The sequence below is a fragment of the Mobula hypostoma genome, chromosome 22, assembly GCF_963921235.1.
Source record: "Mobula hypostoma chromosome 22, sMobHyp1.1, whole genome shotgun sequence".
Classification (NCBI taxonomy): Eukaryota; Metazoa; Chordata; class Chondrichthyes; order Myliobatiformes; family Myliobatidae; genus Mobula; species Mobula hypostoma.
The window spans coordinates 35399929-35422662 of record NC_086118.1 but is presented as its reverse complement, the minus strand read 5'-3'; the positions used below and the strand labels follow the sequence as shown (position 1 = coordinate 35422662).

Below are 22734 nucleotides of genomic sequence, written 5' to 3'. Positions count from 1 at the left end.
ATTTGCAGAGGCAAATTAACCTTACGGATTCCAAGACCATCCAAGCAAAAATGAATTCCCCTCGTGAAAGCAATGCTTTACTGTGATATGAATGGACAGGCTCCAGACTAACCCAGGTCATGGAAAAGTGACCAACATTTCCATTGCCTGAATATAAACTCATTGCCTATGTACCTTTTTTTCACAAGGGAAATATAGTTTTGTGTTGTTAAACCTTGCACAATCTAGTTCAACAAACTGAGTTTAGGTTCTGAACCACTGTGGATCTAAGATATTTCAGTGGAAGTTGATACGTATAACATCAGTTAGAATAAAAGCCTCCATTTCCTGGATCTCCAGAACTGAATCATTTCAAATACGCTGGTAAACAACATGACTGAATTAATCTTTGTTTCCTTGCCCTTGTCAGGACTTGCAAAATCAAAGATTTGAGATTTGACTAAAGCCTGATGCTAACACTACTGTTGTCAAAATTTGGATGCTGTTTTAATTTAGTTCCTAGCAATGCTGTTTGTAGTTCAAGGAAGATATTGAAGCAAAGGATTCAATGGACTGTACAAAGCAACATTAGAGTGCCCCCGGGTTGAAGCATAATCATCCTCCCTGTGACTGTGTGTGACAAAGTCTGCTTTTTTTTGTGCACTATGATTAAATGAGATAGAGCTCTGCCGTATCACAAACTATGGGAAGAGGGTTTGTGGTTAGCAGAGAGGACCAGCCAAATGATATTGGAGAGCAGCCAGAGTGGGGGAGGGTTAGGGACCTCCATGATTGGTTGGAGAGCAGTGAAACTGGAGCCTCTTTTGAAAGCTTTCACATCTAACTCTTTCCATCTGAAAGGACCTTTGTGTTTAAAATGAGGAGCTTTCTCTCGGAGTTCTTTTTCTCCAAACCACAGGCACATTTTTTTCCCACTATCATTCCATTTTAACATGTTATAGTACTTGAAAACAAGGCTGTTTTACGATAACGACAGTCTTTTTGTCAACATTCAAAGAATCTGATGGGAAAATACTTGAAATAAAATTAGGTTTATCTTAGTACGTTGTTTAGGTTTTGTTTATTAGGCATAATTTAGAGGTAAAAATAGTAAAATCACAATATTTGGTACAAGCAAACACACTTTTTTCTATTCGCAGTTGCAGCAGAGAAATTATTTAAAATAGGCAAACCAGCTCTCAATAAAAATGGATACAAAAAGATTTCATATTTTCATAAAGCATTACCACTGTTCTATTATTACTGTTTATATCCTGCACATCCAGGCTTCCAGCTAATTTCATTTATACATACCATCCACTATATTAAACCATAGAAAATGGGAAACATTTTCATTCTTTTAAAATTTTAAGAAAATCTCAGTAAGCTCCGTTTTGGTCTAAAACCTTGGCTATTTATTCCCAAATGCTCTGCACCACTTTTTTACGGTATATATTTTATTTAATTTGTAACACAGACTTTGTGGTCCAGAATTTCTTAAGACATGCTGGCAGTTCTGGATGAAACTACAGTTATTTTTCTTCATTGATATCAGGAGGCCTAGAATTCCCACTCAAGATATCCAGTTCTCGTAGGTGTTTTCCACTTGTGGAGTCCAATGGAAGAATACCTGATTCCTGCAAGTTCATTGCAAAATACTAGAAAATCTGTCTACTCTATCCACAGCTGGTGTAGCTTCATCAAAAATAATCTTCTCTGAAGATTTATTGTCAAAATACATATAGATTACCATACAGTACACTACCTTGAGACTCATTTTCTTGCTGACACTTATAGGGGATAAAAGAAAATAAACAAATGGAAAACTACCTAAGCAAAGACTGACAAACAACCAATGTGCAAATTTAAAAATACATAACACTGAGGACATGAGAGGTAGAGTCCTTGAAAGTGAGTCTGCAGTTTGCAGAATCAGAGCAGTGATGAGGAATAGCTGCAAGTTAAAGAGGTTAAGTAACTGATATTTTACGCTTTTTTAATGCATGCAATTTAAGTGTTTTGTATCTTTATTTGATGTAAGATCAATTGCATTAGCATTTCAGAATTAATCATACCACTTCAAAGTAAAATTTATTATGAAAGTACATGTATGTCACGATATACTACCTTGAGATTTTTCTTGCAGGCACTCGTAGTAGAACAGAGAAATACAATAGAATCGATGAAAAACTACACACAAAAACTGTAAAATAACCAATGTGCAAAAAGAAAACAAACTGTGCAAATAAAAATATAACTAAATGAATTATACTGAGAAGATGAGTTTGGAAGTTTTGAAATGCTTTTCAATATCTGTGACTCAGAGATACAGTATTCAGAAGCATTCAAATGTGTTACAGTTTAATTGCTATGCGCTGGGCTTATTCAAGTCCTGGCACAAGGTGCTACATTTCATCAGATGACTGCGAGCTATGCAGGGCCTCACCAACTACATTGAAGTTAGCTTCGTTCAGTTCACTGGGACCAGAAAATCTGCTGCAGTTCAATGTGTTTCAGGTGGTTGGACGTGTAGTGAGCTGCTGTATGCCAGAGAATGTGAACTGTCAGTCCTTGTAAATTGGAGGGTACCTTTATGCAGTCAGTGTCTAATAATGTTCACATTGAAATTATTATTATTCTTTTGATATTCTGGATATGTCATGAACCCTCACATGGCTAGCAAAACTTATGTTCCACCGGTCTGTGAATCTTAAATTGAAGTATGACCTGTGAACTTTTATTGAAGACAAGATGTTTGCCCACTGTCCCTCCTGCCTGCAGAGAGCTTAACAAATAGACTACCGCCACCAGCCCTGGCCCCCAAACCCTCCCCTAACTTCAACAGATGTGGTAAAGCTTCTGTTGAGAATGGGCACCAAGCAGTGTTGCACTATGACCCTGCCCTCAGAATACTCTGACACCATTTTAAAGGAGGAGATTCCTTAGATCCTGTCAAAGCTGGGCTTATCTGTAATAACTTTAAAAGAGTGCTTATGTTGAAAGACATGAGCTTTTAAGATTGTTTCAAAAATCATCTCAATAATGGTTCGAAATAATTAGAAATGTCAGATTTTTTAAGTATTTAACTGAATTTGCCTTGTTTATCTTTTATATTTAATCTTCAAGGCAGGAATCCCTATTCCAATGAATGTGGATCTTATTCCAATATCAACTTATCTGGCATAACATGTTAACGGCTAATATGATGGGGCTTAATTTTAAGCTGATTGGGAGTATGCCAGAAGTAAGTTTTTAACACAGGGTGTGGTGTGAGTGTGTGGCACGCTCTGCCAAGGGTAATGATAGAGGCAGATACGTTGGGGACTTTTAATAAACTCTTGGATAAGTACATGGTGATAGAAAAATGGGGGGCTTTGTTGGAGGGAAGGATTAAATTGATCTTAGAGTAGCCAAGGGCCTGTATTATGCTGAATCTATGTTTTAACATTAGAGAGTTGGATTCTCTGGTACAATGCCAGAAAGTTCCAGCACAATCATGTTTTCACCACTGTAATCCAGGCACCATTATGTCACACAGTTTGACCTGGACTTACACAACTCCTTGTAAATCTGTGGTTTTTCTTCCCTGCAAGCATATTGAAAGCCTGTGGTTATGTTTGGAAATACAGTCCACAGTCAGCCTGATTCAGAGGTAGTGGCTTAGAAATAGTTTCATGGTGTGAAAGCTATCTAATACTGTCTGTGAAAATTGCGCGATGACAGAGAACTTTAACTGTGGAATTCACGGAACAGCATTGTCAATTTAAGCATCATGTTCCTGGCATGCATTTTTGAAATCACAGGAGTCACAAAGGAGAAAACAAGCAGTTTTTAATCTTCTTAGACAGTACTTAAAGATTGAGGATGGCTTAGTTTCACTCTAAAGGAGTGGGTTCTGCCATAATGAGAACCTCAGAATCTTCCACAGATGAGTCTAATGAAGTGGGCCTCTCCTTCCACAGCTTTCACAAGGCCTCCCATGTCATCCTGATGCATGGCCTCAAAGTTCTTAATACCATACTGAATACGTGCTCCTTCTCCATTACAAGCAGTCAAGGGACAGAGATTCCAGGGTCAATGGGGATAATGCATTCCAGTTAAGATTGCACTACCAAACATGTGCAACAGCTTCTGGTAGTCAAAAAGATAAGAAATCTGACTAAAAATACCTTTATCTGTGGTAAATTGTGTTAGATTTTCACCACAAGCAGCAAAAGGGGTAAGCGATGGTGAGGTGAGTTGGGGATAGAGCCAAGATGGTTGTTGCAGAATTGTTGCAGATTGAGTTCTGATGCCTGTAGAGCTGGCCCAGGGGTGCGAGGTTGGATGACTCACAGGGTTGCCAACTGTCCCGTATTAGCCGGGACATTCCTTATATTGGGCTAAATCGGTTTGTCCCATGCAGGACTGCCCTTGTCCCATATTTCCCCGGCTAAGGTAGACCGTTCCTATGAAGCCAAAATGGCGTAAAGTGCAGAAGCAATTACCATTAATTTATATGGGAAAATTTTTTGAGCATTCCCAGATCCAAAAAATAACCTACCAAATCATACCAATAACACATAAAACCTAAAATAACACTAACATATAGTAAAAGCAGGAATGAGATGATAAATACACAGCCTATATAGAGTAGAAATAATGTACATACAGTGTATCAGAATCAGGAAGATTTAGCCAAAACCAATTTGTAGAAAATATTCGGCATGTACACGCATGCGCACGTCACGCATATGCACACAGGTGCCTGCGCAAAGCTTCGTGGTCATGATAGTCTTTCTCGGGGTAAACACGTGTCCTGTATTTGACTGCTACTTTTATCCCATATTTGGGAGTGAAAAAGTTGGCAACCCTAATCACTCAGGGTGCTGAAAGCAGAAGTCGGGGCCTGGGCAGAGAAGATTCTGTGCTCATTCAACTGGCCGAGGAGCAAGGTTGGATCACTCTGGGCGTCAAACTGATCTGAAGAGTTTGAGAGCGGCTTCGGGCTGGATAGCGAAATCTGGGCCTGGAGCGAGTTGCTGGGCGGCGTGGTCTAGGCCCGGAGCCATTCGTTGAAGTGATGCCTGGGTCCTTGTACGAGCTACAATGTTCACTCCTCTCTCCAGGACACCAGAGCTTTTCGCTGTTCCATTGTTGGGTCAATTTAAATGCTAGCCCAGTTAGACTCAAAAGACATGGTGTCGGCTGGGACGAGAGCCAATTCCGCTCATTCCCTGTGATGGTCATCTCCATGGCACTGAGTCTATGAAGACTGCCCCGGTTGTTGTGCTCCAAGTCTGTTAATATGATGAACTGATAATCGAGGCTTTGGGCCTACTCCGCGCTGCTCCAGGATTCAGATCTGAAGACTCATTTTTGGTTCGGAATGCTGTTGTTCGTTCCAATTATTTGTATGATTTGTATTTTTTTTAATTTCTCTTGCGCATCTCGTGTTAGCCTTTTATTTTTTTTTCTTTAAATTGGGTTCCTTTGGGTTTCTTGCTTTGTGGCTACCTGTGAGCAACCAAATCTCAATGTTGTATAATTACACATTCTTTGATAATAAATGTAATTTCAATCTTCTTTTCAAGGCAGATTTAAGCACATCCTTGGATCTCTTCCCTTGTTTGCCTGGTAATATTCTCCCATGATGGAAATCAAAATGGAATCTGTTTCGGGAGTCTGGTGTCAGGATGTAACCAATGTGGTCTGCACAATTCAATAGCCTGAGTGGTCTAGTTTGGACTTTAAATAGACCACTTACAAACACCAACCAATGATGCTGAAAATCTCATTGCAGATTAATTTTGCATGTTGTGCTCCTGTTGATGTCATTTGGAGAAGTTTTACAGTGGATATTAGTGCAAGGGTGAATGAAAATCCCACCAAAAACAAATGATGGACACTAAGCTACCATGAGACGTTCCATTCCTGAAGAAGGGTCTTGGCCCGAGACATCAATATTTCTGTAGATGCTGCCTGACCTGCTGAGTTCCTCCAGCATTTTGTGTGTGTTGCATGAGATTTCTTTTTCTGCTTTCTTCTAGGTCATACTTTTCCAGCTGCTTAAAACTGTTTTTGTTAACAGAATGAACAATTTCCTAACCCACAAATTTAACAAAGTATTTCAGTTCATTTCATTCCTCACACACAAATCGTAAAACAATGTTTGGTTAGCTGTTACTGAATTTTGGAAGTGTTTCTTTGGATAAAAATGACCAGCAACTTTATTTACTCTATTCACACTATTTCTGGATACTCGAACTTATGGTTTTATTGGACACATGTGGTCATGATTTCAAAAGCTCTGATTGGAATTGGTAAATTGGCAGTATTAAAATTGTATAATTGCACTAAGCTGTCCATGGAAATAAAATATAGAAGTTAATTGCTGGCCTGTTTCCGAGCTCTTTAGCTCTTTCCCAGTGTCACTGTCAACTGTTTCTAAAGTTTCAGATGAACTGAAACTTGGCTTCAGTTTTAAACAGTTGATTTAATCCAATTTTCATTTTAGTTATTAATATATTTTAGATAACCTGCTTTTTGACATGATGTCTACCAAATACATAAATATATACTCTGAGTGAATAGTTACTTTGTCAACTATTGGATAAGTTTGTAATGCCAATTTTAAACAGACTACTGTAATCCAGTAGATTGTTAAATTTTAAAAGGAACAAAATGTAAACAGTGGTTCAATTGGAAGGTTTTGGTTGAGGGAGGAGATTGTTGTATGGCAGCCAGTATTATCACAAGCACAAGAAAATCTGCAGATTCTGGAAATCCAAAGCAACACACACAAAATACTGGAGGAACTCAGCAGGCCAGGTAGCATCTATAAAAACAGAGTAAACAGTTGATGTTTCAGGCCCAGACCCTTCATCAGGCCTGGAAAGAAAGAGAAGTCAGAGGAAGAAGGTGGGGGGAGGGGAGGAAGAAATACAAGGTAGTAGGCAATAGGTGAAACTGGGAGGGCAGAGGGGTGAAGAAAGAGCTGGAAAGTTGATTCTTGAAAGAGTTAAAGAGCTGCAGATGGGGGAATCTGATAGGAGAGGACAGAAGGCCATGGAAGAAAGGGAAGGAGGAGGAGAACTGGAGGGAAATGCTGGGCAGGTAAGGTTATAAGTTGAGAGAGGGACATGAGAATGGGGAATGGTGAGTGGGACAATTACCAGAAGTTTGAGAAATCAATTTTGCCACTAGGTTGGAGGCTACCCAGACGGAATATATCGGTGCTGCACCTCCAAACGGAATGTGGCCTCATCATAGCAGTAGAGGACTGCCATGAGCTGATATATGGGAATGGGAAGTAGAATTGAAATGGGTGGCTACTGGGAGACGCACTTTTTCTGGCAGATGGAGCGTAGATGCTCAGTGAAGCATTCTCCCAATCTATGTCGAGTCTCACCGATATACAGAAGGTCACACCGGGAGTACCACATAAAACTAGATGTCCCCAACAGACTCGCAGGTGAAGTGTGATCTGTATATTCAGTATTAACAGTTTGCTTCATGAAGGCATACAAGCCACAACAGTGCCCGTCTCAATACAGACTGGACTATGCCATGTCCCCAACATTATTAAAAACATTTCTTGCTACGATGCTACAAATCAACTGCAGCAGCTTCCTTCTGTAGTTCAGCTAATCTACAAGACTAATTGAAGATGTTCAGTCTGCACTCCTGCACTGGTCTCCCCAATTTCCGTGATTAATCTGCAGTGTGTAGGCATGGTTTCATCTGCCCCCCATTCAGAGGCTCTGCTCCAAGTCATTATTGACACATTTTTTGAAGCATATGAGGAAAATGGCTTTGCACTCAACATGAGATCAGTATCTTCTGCCAACCTCATCTGCTGTACAACACACTGATCTCCAACAATGAAAGTCCTCAAGAAACCATGCCTCACAGGTGGATAGGGTAGTTAAGAAGGTATGGGGTGTTAGCTTTCATAAGTTGAGGGATAGAGTTTAAGAGTCGCAAGGTAATGATGCAGCTCTTTAAAACTCTGGTTAGGCCACACTTGGAGTACTGTGTCCAGTTCTGGTTGCCTCACTATAGGAAGGATGTGGAAGCATTGGAAAGGGTACAGAGGAGATTTACCAGGATGCTGCCTGGTTTAGAGAGTATGTGTTATGATCAGAGATTAAGGGAGCTAGGGCTTTACTCTTTGGAAAGAAGGAGGATAAGAGGAGACATGATAGAGGTGTACAAGATAATAAGAAGAATAGATAGAGTGGATAGCCAGCACCTCTTCCCCTGGGCACCACTGCTCAATACAAAAGGACATGGCTTTAAGGTAAGGAGTGCAAAGTTCAAGGGGGATATTAGCGGAAGGTTTTTTACTCAGGGAGTGGTTGGTGCGTGGAATGCACTGCCTGAGTCAGTAGTGGAGGCAGATACACTAGTGAAGTTTAAGAGACTACTGGACAGGTATATGGAGGAATTTAAGTTGGGGGCTTATATGGGAGGCAGGGTTTGAGGGTCGGCATAACATTGTGGGCCGAATGGCCTGTACTGTGCTGTACTATTCTATGTTCTATGTTAAAACGGGGCCCTTCCACTGTATTTCAGGTACATCTCACTGAAGCTAGGCATTATTGATGAAATTCACCATCAATGTGTCAGCCTTTGATATCTTCAATATTTGAAGACAAAGACCTCAAACGTGGCATGAACTTATGGTCTACTGAGCTGCAATGGTTGTTCTATTATGTGTGTCTGAAACTAGGAGTACCTATAAAGGCACTCTCTGGGTTTCGGCTAACCTGACCTGGAGAAATCCAACTTTACACAAATTCCCCCATGCATGTACAAGCACCATTCAAACCAGTAATAATAATAATTAGAGCAAGTTTACGTAGAGCGATACAATATGGATAGCTATAGACAATGGACATCTATGACATCAAAAGATTGTCTTATGTCCACTGGGGAAGCTGTGTTGTTTTTGTGCCTGACTTCAACCTACCAGAACAAATATATCATTCCAGATTCTGTTACTGGAAGAGATTAGCAGATAGCAAGAGAAATGATTCAAGAATGATATAAATTCTTAACAAGTTAATACAAACAGAAAATGCTGGAAAACACTCAAGCAGGGCAGGCATCATCTGTGGAAAATAAAGTTAAGAGCCCATATGCAGTATTGCGTAAGAGAAAAAACACAGTGAAGGTGGTAAGTAGGGATGGACAGTTCAAAGAAATTATCTCTCCTGGGTTGTAATTATAAGGATAGTTTATGGTTCCATCAAATGAATTATTAGTGGCAGAAGTTAGAGATTAAAATTACAAACAGAGAAGCCTTCAGGGAATCAAAGAGTCTTTCCAAGTGAAGCACTTCTTTCAATTTTGTGTACTGCATTCAGTGTTCACTATGTGGTCTCCTTTACAGCAATGGTACCAAATCTGAATTAAGTGACTGCTTTACAGAGCAAATGTGTTCATCTGTATGGGCAATACACACAAAACGCTGAAGGAACTCAGCAGGTCAGGCAGCATCTGTGGAAGTTACTCAACAGTAGACGTTTTGGGCTGAGACCCTTCATCAGGATTGCCAGGAAGGAAGAGGATTTCTCAGCTACCACCCCATGAGCCAACAGATCATTCTCCACTGCTTCTGCCATCTTCAACGGTACCCTACCACAAAACACGCATTTACTTCCCCCACCCCGCCCTCCAACACACACAAAATGCTGGAGGATCTCAGTAGACCAGGCAGGACCTTTGAAAAAAAGCATAGTCAATGTCTTGGGCCAAAACCCTTTGGCAAGACTGGAGAAAAAAAAGCTGAGGAGGAGATTTGAAAGGTGGGGGAGAGGAGAGAGAAGCACCAGGCGATGGGTGGAACTTGGAGGGGGAGGGATGAAGCAAACAGGTAGGAAGTTGATTGGTGAAAGAGACAGAAGGCCTTGGAAGAAAGAAAAAAGGGGGGGGGGAGCACCAGACGGAGGTGATGGACGGGCAAGGAGATAACATGAGAGAGGAAAAAGGGGATGGGAAATGGTGAAGGGGTGGGGAGGCATTACTGGAAGTTTGAGAAATCGATGTGCATGCCATCAATTTGGAGGCTACCCAAATGAAAGATAAGGTGTTGTTCCTTCAGCCTAAGTGTGGCCTTATTATGACAGTGGAGGAGGTCATAGACGGACATATCAGAATGGAAATGGGAAGTAGAATTAAAATGGGTGGCCACTGGGGGATCACGCTTGTTCTGGCAGACGGAGTGTAAATGCTCTGCAAGGAAGTCTCCAATCTACATTGGGTCTCACATTCACCCCCCACCCCGCACTCCACAGGAATCGCTTCCTCCATGATTCCTTTGTCCATTCGTCCCTCCCCTCCAATCTCCCTTGCAGTGACAGAAATGCCACACCTACCCATTCATCTTCTGTCACAACTCCATTCAGCATCCTAAACAGTCCTTCCTGGAGAGGCAACACTTCACCTGTGAATCTGTTGGTGTTGTCTACTGTATCTGATACTCCCAATGCAGCCTCCTCTACATTAATGAGACCTGATGTAAATTTGGGGACCACTTTGTCGAGTACCTCTACTCCATCTGCAAAAAGCAGAACTTCCTGGTGGCCAACCACATTAATTCCTATCCTCATTCCCGTTCTGTCATGTCGGTCAATGGCCTCCCCTTCAGCCATGATGAGGCCACTCGCAGGGAGAAACAACTCCTGATATTCCATCTAGATAGCCTCCAACTTGATGGCATGATCATTAATTTCTCCTTTTGGTAAATTTTTCCCTTCCCCTTCCCTCTTCTTCTATTCTCCACTCTGGCCTCTTATCTTTTATCTTCACCTGCTTATCACCTCCCCCTGGTGCCCTCCTCCTTCCCTTTCTCCCATGGTCCACTCCTCTTCTATCTGATTCCTTCTTCTCCAGCCCTTTGGCTTTTCCAATTACAGTATCGCTTGCTTGCTTCTTATTGCAGCCCCCTCTCTTTCACCTATCACCCTCTATCTTATCCTGCTTCCCCTCTGCCCACCTTCTAGCTCTGGCATCTTCCCCCTTCCTTTCCAGTCCTAATGAAGGGTCTCAGCCAGAAATGTCGACTGCTGATTCATTTTCATAGATGCTGCCTGACCTGCTGAGTTGCTCTGGATTTCTAGCATCTGCAGAATCTCATGTGTTTATCATCTTTATGGGCAATCCTGATTTCTCCATCTCACTCTTACTGACCAGTTTGATTGTCTGTGGCTTCCTGCACTGATATGACAAGTCCCAATGGAAGCGCGAGGAACAACACCTCATTTTCTGTCGGGGATTTCCAACAGTCTAGAGTTCTTTATCTTTTGGATTGCATCTAATTTTATTTTTCAAGTTCAGTCAAGAGATATTATGTAATGCTATTCACGTCATAACATCCCAAAGCATTTTATGGGTCTTGTACCAACAATTCCCTGCTTCAAAGCTAAGACGGTTACTTTTTGAACCAAAGCTGCAGTTTCAAAACAGACATTTACAGTATATCAGCCAGATGGTTCAAAGGACCTGAAACAGCAGTGACATAAAATCCCTATAACCTACAGTACATTGAGAAATGAATAAAGTTCATATATTCTAACTACCGACCGCACAGCCAAGTATTTGAAATACATGCAGCATTTACCTTTGGATGTAATGTGCTTGATTTCCTTTGGTCTGCTCATCACAAAAATACTAACAGAGGCCATAAAAGGATAAGAAAATTATTTAAAAGTAGGTAATTTTCTAATTTGCTGCAGCACATAATTCAACATCACTAAACTTGTTGCTTTGCTCGTACTTCATGCTGCATTTCAAAGGGGTGCAGTAGGTATCTCTTCATATTATCATCATCATTATAGTTTCATTTTCTCCAGGAATGCAACTCAGAACAGGTGTAGGAACAGATGTAGGGGAGAAGGAAGAAAAAGAAAATAGTAACGTTGTTTGCACCGTTAGTGATAAACAGAGAGTAAGAGGTGGGAAATTTCTTAAATGCATTTATTTTAATGCTAGGAGCATTATAAGAAAGGTGGATGAGCTTAAAGCATGGATTGATACCTGGAAGTATGATGTGGGAGCTATTAGTGAAACATGGTTGCAGGAGGGGTGTGATTGGCAACTAAATATTCCTGGATTTCATTGCTTTAGGTGTGATAGAATTGGAGGGACAAGAGGGGGAGGTGTTACATTGCTTGTCAGAGAAAATATTACAGCGGTGCTCTGGCAGGATGGATTAGAGGGCTCGTCTAGGGAGGCTATTTGGGTGGAATTGAGGAACGGGAAAGGTGTAGTAACATTTATAGGGGTGTATCATAGACCACCTAATGGGGAGTGAGAATTGGAGCAGCAGATCTGTAAGGAGATAGCAGATATTTGTAGTGAGCACAAGGTTGTGATTGTGGGCGATTTTAATTCTCCACACATAGACTGTAAAAGGGCTGGGTGGTTTGGAGTTTGTAAAATGTGTGCAGGATAGTTTTTTGCAGCAATACATAGAGGTACCAACTAGAGAAGGGGCAGTGTTGGATCTCCTGTTAGGGAAAGAGATAGGTCAGGTGACAGAGGTATGTGTTGGGGTGCACTTCGGGTCCAGTGATTATAATGCCATTAGTTTCAATATAATTATGGAGAAGGATAGGCCCGGGGTTGAGATTTTTGATTGGAGAAAGGCTATCTTTGAGGAGATGCGAAAGGATTTAGAAGGAGTGGATAGGGACAATTTGTTTTATGGGAAGGATGTAATACAGAAATGGAGGTCATTTAAAGATGAAAATTTGAGGGTACAGAATCTTTATGTTCCTGTTCAGGTGAAAGGAAAGGTGAAAGGTTAAAAGTTTGAGAGAACCATGATTTTCAAGGGATATTGGAAACTTGGTTCAGAAAAAGAGAGATATCTACAATAAATATAAGCAGCATGGAGTAAATGAGGTGCTCAAGGAATATAAAGAATGTAAAAAGAATCTTAAGAAAGAAATTAGAAAAGCTAAAAAAAGATATGAGGCTGCTTTGGCAAGGAAGGTGAAAATAAATCCAAAGGGTTTCTACAGTTATATTAATAGGAAAAGGATAGTGAGGGATAAAATTGGTCCCTTAGAGAATCAGAGTGGACAGCTATGTGTGGAACCAAAAGAGATGGGGAAGATTTTGTACAATTTCTTTTCTTCGGTATTCACTAAGGATAAGGATATTGAATTCTGTAAGGTAAGGGAAACAGGTAGGGAAATTATGGAAAGTATGATGATTAAAGAAGAGGAAGTACTGGCGCTTCTAAGGAATATAAAAGTGGATAAGTCTCCGGGTCCTGACAGGATATTCCCTAGGACCTTGAGGGAAGTTATTGTAGAAATAGCAGGGGCTCTGAGAGAAATATTACAAATGTCATTAGAAATGGGGATGGTGCCGGAGGATTGGCGTATTGCTCATGTTGTTCCATTGTTTAAAAAAGGTTCTAAGAGTAAACCCATCAATTATCGGCCTGTGAGTTTGACGTCTGTGGTGGGTAAATTGATGGAAAGTATTCTTAGAGATGGTATATATAATTATCTGGATAGACAGGGTCTGATTAGGAACAGTCAACATGGATTTGTGTGTGGAAGGTCATGTTTGACAAATCTTATTGAATTTTTTGAAGAGGTTATTAGGAAAGTTGACGAGGGTAAAGCTGTGGATGTTGTTTATATGGACTTCAGTAAGGCCTTTGACAAGGTTCCACACGCAAGGTTAGTTAGGAAGGTTCAATCATTAGGTATTAATATTGAAGTGGTAAAATGGATTCAGCAGTGGCTGGATGGGAGACGCCAGAGAGTAGTGGTGGATAACTGTTCGTCAGGTTGGAGGCCAGTGACTAGTTGTGAGCCTCAGGGATCTGTACTAGGTCCAATGTTGTTTGTCATATACATTAGTTATCTGGATGATGGGGTGGTAAATTGGATTAGTAAATATGCAGATGATATTAAGATAGGTGGCATTGTGGATAATGAAGTAGGCTTTCAAAGCTTGCAGAGAGATTTAGGCCATTTAGAAGAGTGGGGTGAAAGATGGCAGATGGAGTTTAATGCTGATAAATGTGAGGTGCTACATTTTGGTGGGACTAATCAAAATAGGACATATATGGTAAGTGATAGGGCATTGAAGAATGCAGTAGAACAGAGGGATCGAGGAATAATGGTGCATAGTTCCCTGGAGGTGGAATCTCATGTGGATAGGATGGTGAAGAAAGTTTTTGGTATGCTGGCCGTTATAAATCAGAGCATTGAGTATAGGAATTGGGATGTAATGTTAAAATTGTACAAGGCATTGGTAAGGCCAAATTTGAAGTATTGTGTACAGTTCTGGTCTCCGAATTACAGGAAAGGTGTCAACAAAATAGAGAGAGTACCAAGAAGATTAAATAGAATGTTAACAACAGGAATTCTGCAGATGCTGGAAATTCAAGCAACATACATCAAAGTTGCTGGTGAACGCAGCAGGCCAAGCAGCATCTATAGGAAGAGGCGCACTCGACGTTTCAGGCCGAGACCCTTCGTCAGGACCTGTGTGGTCGAAAAGTTGAAGAGCCGAAGAAATTACAGATGGGGAGCAGTGAGAGATGGTTTCACTGAACTCCCGTCGAAGAGAGGATCTAAACTTCTTCGGTGTAGGCATCACTGGAAGAGGCTTCGCAGTAGTGAATTTAAACGCAAACAACAGGAATTCTGCAGATGCTGGAAATTCAAGCAACATACATCAAAGTTGCTGGTGAACACAGCAGGCCAAGCAGCATCTATAGGAAGAGGCGCAGTCGACGTTTCAGGCCGAGACCCTTCGTCAGGACCTAAATAGAATGTTACCTGGGTTTCACCACCTATGTTACAAAGAAAGGTTGAACAAGTTGGGTCTTCATTCTTTGGACTGTAGAAGGTTGAGGGGGGACTTAATAGGGGTATTTAAAATTATGAGGGGGATAGATAGAGTTGGCGTGGATAGGCTTTTTCCATTGAGAGTAGGGAAGATTCAAACAAGAGGACATGAGTTGAGAGTTAAGGGGCAAAAGTTTAGGGGTAACATGAGGGGGAACTTCTTTACTCAGAGAGTGGTAGCTGTGTGGAACGAGCTTCCAGCAGAAGTGGTTGAGGCAGGTTTGATATTGTCATTTAAAGTACAATTGGATAGCTATATGGACAGGAAAGGAATGGAGGGTTACGGGCTGAGAGTAAGCGTTCGGCACGGACTAGAAGGGCCGAGATGGCCTGTTTCCGTGCTGTAATTTGTTATATGGTTATATAGATGAATAACTTAAAAGTAAAGTGCATTACAGAATGATACTTATTTCTGTTGGGAAGTGATCAGCTGCTTCCTTGCATTCTGAATTGTTGCGAGGGACAGAAGGAATATTTTCAATTTTCAGAGACCTCCACTACTTATCGTGGGGACTGTTATTGATATCCCTTTCCAGAAGAGTAGAGAGAAATGAGCAATGAAGAGAAAGAATATTAGTCATACCCAAACTCTATTTGCAGTGAGCTGGCTAAATATGAGCAGAAGTTACACAGCTGATTAGAGAACTGGTTGATCATTCACTGAACTATAAGAAGAAAAGGAAATTATTCTCATTCACGTGGCACTCAATCACATAACTCAGAAATATTTAATGTGATTTCGTGAATCATGAATGAGTTAGTGGAAGACTCATTTTTCTAGTGAATCATCATCTCGAGAAGAACCATGCATCTTTTTTACACTCCTCAGGCTCTACACTGATTTATAGAAGTTTGGAAGATTATAGCAGGATCCCTGAAAATTCCTCCCTTAATTCCACTTTAATTGCAATTAGCCTTTTTTATACTTCCTCTGTCAATATTAATCCCATCTGCAATCTCAGTTGCATCTTTCTTTGCAGCATCATCAGCACCATCTTTTTCCTTTGTGAAGACTGGTGTAAGATACACATTCAGTTCAGCAGCCATGCCCTCTGCCTCCATTCAGGAGGCTTTCTTTTCAGAACTTGATCATGCCATATCTCTTCTGACAATCTCTTCCCAATTCACATGGCTGCAAATATTTTATATGCCACCAGTCCTTTCCTTTATTTGTTGTTTTTTTTGGCTTCTCTTGTTTTCTTTTTGTTTCTCTTCTGAACTTTCTATATCAACCTGGGTCTTGTTTTCACAACCTAGTATGTTGGAAATGTATTTTTCCACCTCCAGCTCAGTGCACAGAAGGGATTGACTGGAAGTGACAGGCTATTTTTATGATCTTGTGCTTCCGGATCTTACTGCAGATTTAGTAAAATAAAAGAAGAAAAAATTACATTTACATAGTTTCTTTCACAGCATTAAGCAGCCCAAGTGTGTTAAAGCCAATGAGGTACTTAACGCCTGCATATAGGATGCATAGTAAGCCATTTATATAGAGAAAGTTATCACAAACAACAATACAATAAACCAAACAGCCCATTTTAATGATCTTGGTCAAAGAGTTAAGTAAGGGATAAGTTATATTTTCAAAGCAAATTCATAGGATTATTTTGAACTACCTGGGAGAGCCAAAAGGACATTGCAATTCTCACAATGCACCATTCCCCAGAACTTTATCTAAATAGTGCCACGGACTCATTTTAATCTGCTTTGGGAGAAAATGGAGTGTTGATTTAATATTTGACATGACAGACAATAATTCCACAGCATTTCCTCAGACGTAGCACTGGAATGTTGGAACAGATAGGGGGGGACTTAAATCCACAACTACCTCCTTCACTCTTGATGATAAAAGACATACACTGGGTCGACAAGAATAGCAAAACTAAAATTCTCACTCAACTAAGGTGTTTAATCATTCGGGGGAAGTTTGTTATGAAACACCAAAATACAATTTCAGACAGTTGGTTTCGGAGCTGATCCAAACACCAGTCATGCCACACCTGAATATTCAAGTGCTTTGGATTGCAATCATATTTGCCAACATGAAGGTTTAAATTTAATTATGCAAACATTAGTCGTTAGGGATTGCGAAAATTACCGAGAACGCAGGATTTTGTTGGAAGTGCAAATAATCAACCACACAGCCAACATTCTTTTGTGACTGTATCATGTGCTGCTGAGGTTGTTTAAATAAATTGCATACAGCATTGTCTGGAGTGAATGGGGCATTGTTTCTGAATACTCTGCTTTTTTGGATCATGCATTAAAGAATATCAGAGTTTTGAGTTTTGTTATATAATTAAAATACGTTATCAAAAAATGTATTATTGCTGACAAATAAAAATTTAACTACAGCATTGGGATAAAAATTATTACATACTGTTGCTCTTCCTGTGATAAAGATCAAAGCCAAAAAAATCAGTTGTTTTATGAATAATTTAGATCCATTTCACTGACCAGTAGTTAGGACACTGGGATGGCAAAAGCATGACATCAATATTTTTAGTATTGATTTTTTTATAAGTACAGATGAGTACTTGATGATCAACATTGACATGATGGGCCAAATGGCCTGTTTCAGTGCTGTATGACTCCAGTAATTAGATAGGCTTAATATTTCCTGTTCCTCATTTTCACATTACTTTTTCCTCTCCCTTCAGATACTAATACTTCTCTCAGGTGTTGTCACAAGCTTCCTTCTTTCCATGGCAACTTTCCCATGTAATCATTCTTCACACTTGTGTCTGAGTAGAAACTGCATGACAAGTATAAAGCAACACACATAAGAGTTGCTGGTGAACGCAGCAGGCCAGGCAGCATCTCTAGGAAGAGGTACAGTCGACGTTTCGGGCCAAGACCCTTCGTCAGGACTAACTGAAGGAAGAGCTAGTAAGAGATTTGAAACTGGGAGGCGCAGGGGGAGATCCAAAATGATAGGAGAAGACAGGAGGGGGAGGGATGGAGCCAAGAGCTGGACAGTTGATTGGCAAAAGGGATACGAGAGGATCATGGGATGGGAGGCCTAGGGAGGAGGGGTAAGCCCAGAGGATGGGCAAGGAGTATAGTGAGAGGGACAGAGGGAGAAAAAGGAGAGAGAGAAGAAGATTATATATATGTATATAATAAATAAATAAATAACGGATGGGGTGCAAGGGGGAGGTGGGGCATTAGCGGAAGTTAGAGAAGTCAATGTTCATGCCATCAGGTTGGAGGCTACCCAGACGGAATATAAGGTGTCGTTCCTCCAACCTGAGTGTGGCTTCATCTTGACAGTAGAGGAGGCCATGGATAGACATATCAGAATGGGAATGGGACGTGGAATTAAAATCTGTGGCCAAAGGAGTTGCGTACGGAGCAATCCCTGTGGAAAGCGGGGGGTGGGGGGGGAGGGAAATATGTGCTTAGTGGTAGGATCCCGTTGGAGGTGGCGGAAGTTACGGAGAATTATATGATGGACCCGGAGGCTGGTGGGGTGGTAGGTGAGGACCAGGGGAACCCTATTCCTAGTGGTGTGGCAGGAGGATGGGGTGAGAGCAGATGTGCGTGAAATGGGAGACATGCATTTGAGAGCAGAGTTGATGGTGGAGGAAGAGAAGCCCCTTTCTTTAAAAAAAGAGGACATCTCCTTCGTCCTGGAAAGAAAAGCCTCATCCTGAGAGCAGATGCGGCGGAGACGGAGGAATTGCAAGAAGGGGATGGCATTTTTGCAAGAGACAGGGTGAGAAGAGGAATAGTCCAGATAGCTGTGAGAGTCCATAGGCTTATAGTAGACATCAGTAGATAAGCTGTCTCCAGAGATAGAGCAGAAAGATCTAGAAAGGGGAGGGAGGTGTTGGAAATGGACCAGGTAAACTTGAGGGCAGGGTGAAAGTTGGAGGCAAAGTTAATGAAGTCAATGAGCTCAGCATGCGTGCAGGAAGCGGTGCCAATGCAGTCCTTGTGTTGACACGTATAATAGAACTTATTTCACGTGATGTCCACACAAAGGTAGACTTAGCTGGGATCTGTAGAAAACTGTAAGGAATGCGAATCCTGCTCTATTTTTGTGTGTATTGTCAATGCACTGGAGTTTTATTGGTCAGTGTAGCACTACTCAATCACACCAAGCTGAAACATGCTCATTTGAGACCTTCCAGGACTTTATCATTTCATATCACACCAGGCAAAGCAACTTTTTTTAAAGTCTGTCGTCACTTAACTGTATACATGTATGCCGCCAAATGAGACAAAGCTCCTCCAGACCAGGGTGTAAAGCACAGTAGTATACATAACACACATGTAGCACACACTGACTTAGGAGGGTAAGAATTAAATCTAAAAATAAATTATGCATAGATAAACAAAGTGCATATATTAAACATTGTAAGGTACAGTACAAAATATCCAGTTCAAATGTGATGCGGCAGTGAGTTCAGAAGCCAAAAGGCCTGAGGGAAGAAGCTGTTGCCTATCATGATCGGTCTTGTCGTTATGATGGTAGAAAGTCAAAGAGGATGCTGAATGGATGGGTGGGATCTTTATGATCCTCTCAGCCATTGTCGCAGTCCTTGGTAGTGACTTCTGGTCCAATGCACTGCTGCTCTCATACCAGATGGAGACACAGCTTATCAGACTTTCTTGCTATTTTATAATATTAATTGTGTAATGCAGTCATCATTTCCTTTCACACAAATGGTTATTTTTGACGCCTTTATAGGCATTGCCTTGAGAATGAAGATGACTTGCTTTTGTGTTGGTTGGTGAGGTCAATATAGATTCCATAATGTGTACAATAAGTGGGCAAGAGACACTTGCTGGGACAGGCATAGGGGTACTTAGTGAGATCATGCACTCATGTTGTTTGCATTGGACATCCCCCTGCTCCTGATGCATGAATTCAAGGCTGACAATGCCATCCTGAACGCTTCCACTTTTCATGCTCACAGACCAGAGATTCTTGGAAGTCAGCAGAAATGCTATATTTCCTCAGGAAGGATTTCTGCTACTCCAGTGGTTATAGGAGTTTTATACAACATACTACATAGTATGGTGGGAGGACATACATGGTGGCAGGAATCACTGAATAGTAGTTAAGATTCAAACTGCTCACGTGAACTAATAAGGGGACTGGAGGCCAATTGTAAAACCTAAGCTGCTGATTTAATTGATGTTCACAAATTCAGATTTAACTTGGAATGCTTCACTGCCTTTACCTCTGAGAAAGTTCTCTCTCTGCTTGTCTAGCACTGAATTAAGCTCTAGATAAGTGGAAATAAAACACTTTGAAAGTGTAAAGTAAGAAATGCATATATTAATGTAAGAACGTCACAAACTCAGGCTTTCATAAAGTATTTTCTAGCGGATGATATAATACTTTAAATCACAAGATTGGCAGCAACGTAAAGATATTCAAAAGTTGCAAAAGGTTTTTGGGTTTGTGTGGCAAGTACTGCCTGAATAGTTCAAAAGTCTTAATTTTATTGAAATTTTAATCAAACATATATAAATTAATGGACTCCTAAAAATTGTTTGGTGATATTCCAAAACACAGTGCTTTCAAAATTGTGTGATGTGAGGTGTGTCCCGCTTTCAAAGTATTTCCTTTCATTTCTATGTTCACAACAGGGAAACCAATACTGATTAAAAATGTCATGCATTTAATTATCAAGGGTTATTACAGGCTTTCATAAGTATCTCATTTCCACAGATCGCCGCCACGGCCAAGTCCTGGTAGTCTCCATTACTCAGATGAGGATATCAGCACAAAATACAATGATCTAATCCCAGCAGAGAGCAGCAGTCTAACCGAGAAACCCTCTGAAATGTCAGACTCTCAGGTAAGCACCAGTTTGATACTGCGATTCTTTGAGATATCCAAGGTTACCCAAGACTGCTGAACTATTGTTGGAAGTATGCAACAACGAACATTTACATGTCGTAAATTACAAAGCATACATATTTCAGAGGTCGTTAGATGTTCAAGATACTCTGCTGTGTACCGAAAAGCAATAAAAATAGTGCTCTTGGTTGAATAGGCCAAATGTAAACATACATGAGCCTGCTTTTAAGAAAGTTCAAAGTTCAAAGTAAGTTTATTATCAAAGTACATCTTTATCTCCACATACAATCCTGAGATTCATTTTCTTGTGGGCATTCATAGTAGATACGAAGAACTGTAGAATCAACTGAAAAAATGCACAGAACAAGATGGACAAACAACCCGTGAGCAAAAGACAACAAACTGTGCAAATACATAATAATAAATAAATAAACAAACAAACAAACAAGCAATAAATATCAAGAACATGAGATGAAGAGTCATTGAAAATGAGTCCATAGGGTAAGGGAACAGTTTAGTGTTTGAGGTGAGTGAAGCTATCCCACTGGTTCAAGAGGCTGATGGTTCACCGGTAATAATTGTTCCTGAACCTGGTGGTGTGAGTCCCGAGGTTTCTGTGCCTTCTTCCGGAGGGCAGCAGCGAAAACAGAGCATGGTCCGTACGGTGGTGGTTCTTGATGACGGATGGTGCTTTCCTACAGCACTGCTCCTTGTAGATGTGCTCAGTAGTGGGGAGGGTTTTACTATGATGGACTGAGCTAAATCCACTACTTTTTGTAGGCTTTTCCATTCAAGGGCATTGGTGTTTCCATACCCGGCCGTGGTCCAATCAGTTAGTATACTCTCCACTGCTCATCTATAGAAGTTTGTCAAAGTTTTAGATGAGGTGCTGCCATGCTTTCTTTGCAATGGCACTTAGGTGCTTGACCCAAGACTGATCCTCTGAAATGATAACAGGAAGGAATTTAAAGTTGCTGCTGTCCTCCACCTCTGATTCCCTGTTGAGGACTGGCTTATAGACCTCCGGTTTCCTCCTCCTGCAGAAAATAAATCAGCTCCTTGGTCTTGTTAACGTTAAGTAAGAGATCGTTGTTGTGGCACCACTCAGCCAGATTTTCAGTCTCTTTCCTATATGCTGATTCGTCACCACCTTTGATTTATCTAGTGACAGTAGTGTTGTCAGTAGACTTAAATATAGCATTAAAGTTTTACTTTGCCCCGCAGTCACAAGAATAAAGTGAGTAGAGCAGGGAGTTAAGCACACAGCCTTGTGTTCCACCTGTGCTGATGGAGGTTGTGGTAGAGATGTTGTTGCCAATCCAAACAGACCAGTGTCTGCAAGGGAGGAAGTTGTGGATCCAGTTACAGAAGGATGTACTGAGACCTAGATCTTGAAGCTTATTGATTAGCTTCAAGGGGAGAATAATATTCGTGCCAATCTGTAGTCAATAAAAAACATTCTGATTTATGCACCTTCACGAGTCCAGATGTTCCAAGGTTGAGTGAAGAGCTAATGAGACCTGTTGCGACGGTAGGCAAACTGGAGCACGTCAATTTCGCTCCTCAGGCAGGATATGTTTCATCACCAACCTCTCAAAGCACATGATCACAGTGGATCTAAGTGTTACTGGACAACAGTCATTGAGGCAGGTTACTGAGTTCTTCTTGGGTACTGGTATAATTGAAGCCTGCTTGAAGCAGCTGGGTACTTCAGACTGCTGAAGCAAGAGGTTAAAGACATCAGTGAACACTCCAGCCAGTTAAATCAGCACAGGTTTCAGTGAGCCCTAAGACTAACCAGAGTAGTAGAGATTGTACCGCCTAGAAATCTAATAAGATACCATTGTCATATGGGCTTCATTATATGAAAACATTTCATAATTCTAGGTTTTTTCAGTCTTCTTTGATGGGCATTCCAATAGAGTTGACATTATCTGTTTGATGCAGTATGTAGCATGTAACCGGAAACAAAATAATTCAGTTGTGTTAATTACATTAACTTAATATTGGTGTTCAACCATTTTCCTTTTCATGGTTATAGTTTCACTCCTCACAGGGATATGATTTGTACTGTTG

At 40.9% G+C, this 22734-nt stretch overlaps 1 protein-coding gene across 1 annotated transcript in view; it reads left to right on the top strand.

The window, feature by feature from the left end:
• The window catches only part of LOC134360278 (protein sidekick-2-like), a 983228-nt gene that overhangs the window by 924058 nt on the left and 36436 nt on the right, over positions 1 to 22734 (top strand). Inside the window, exon 44 of the mRNA XM_063074455.1 lies at positions 20527 to 20656. Coding sequence (XP_062930525.1) covers positions 20527 to 20656 — 130 coding nt within the window. The remainder of the gene's footprint in view (positions 1 to 20526; positions 20657 to 22734) is intronic.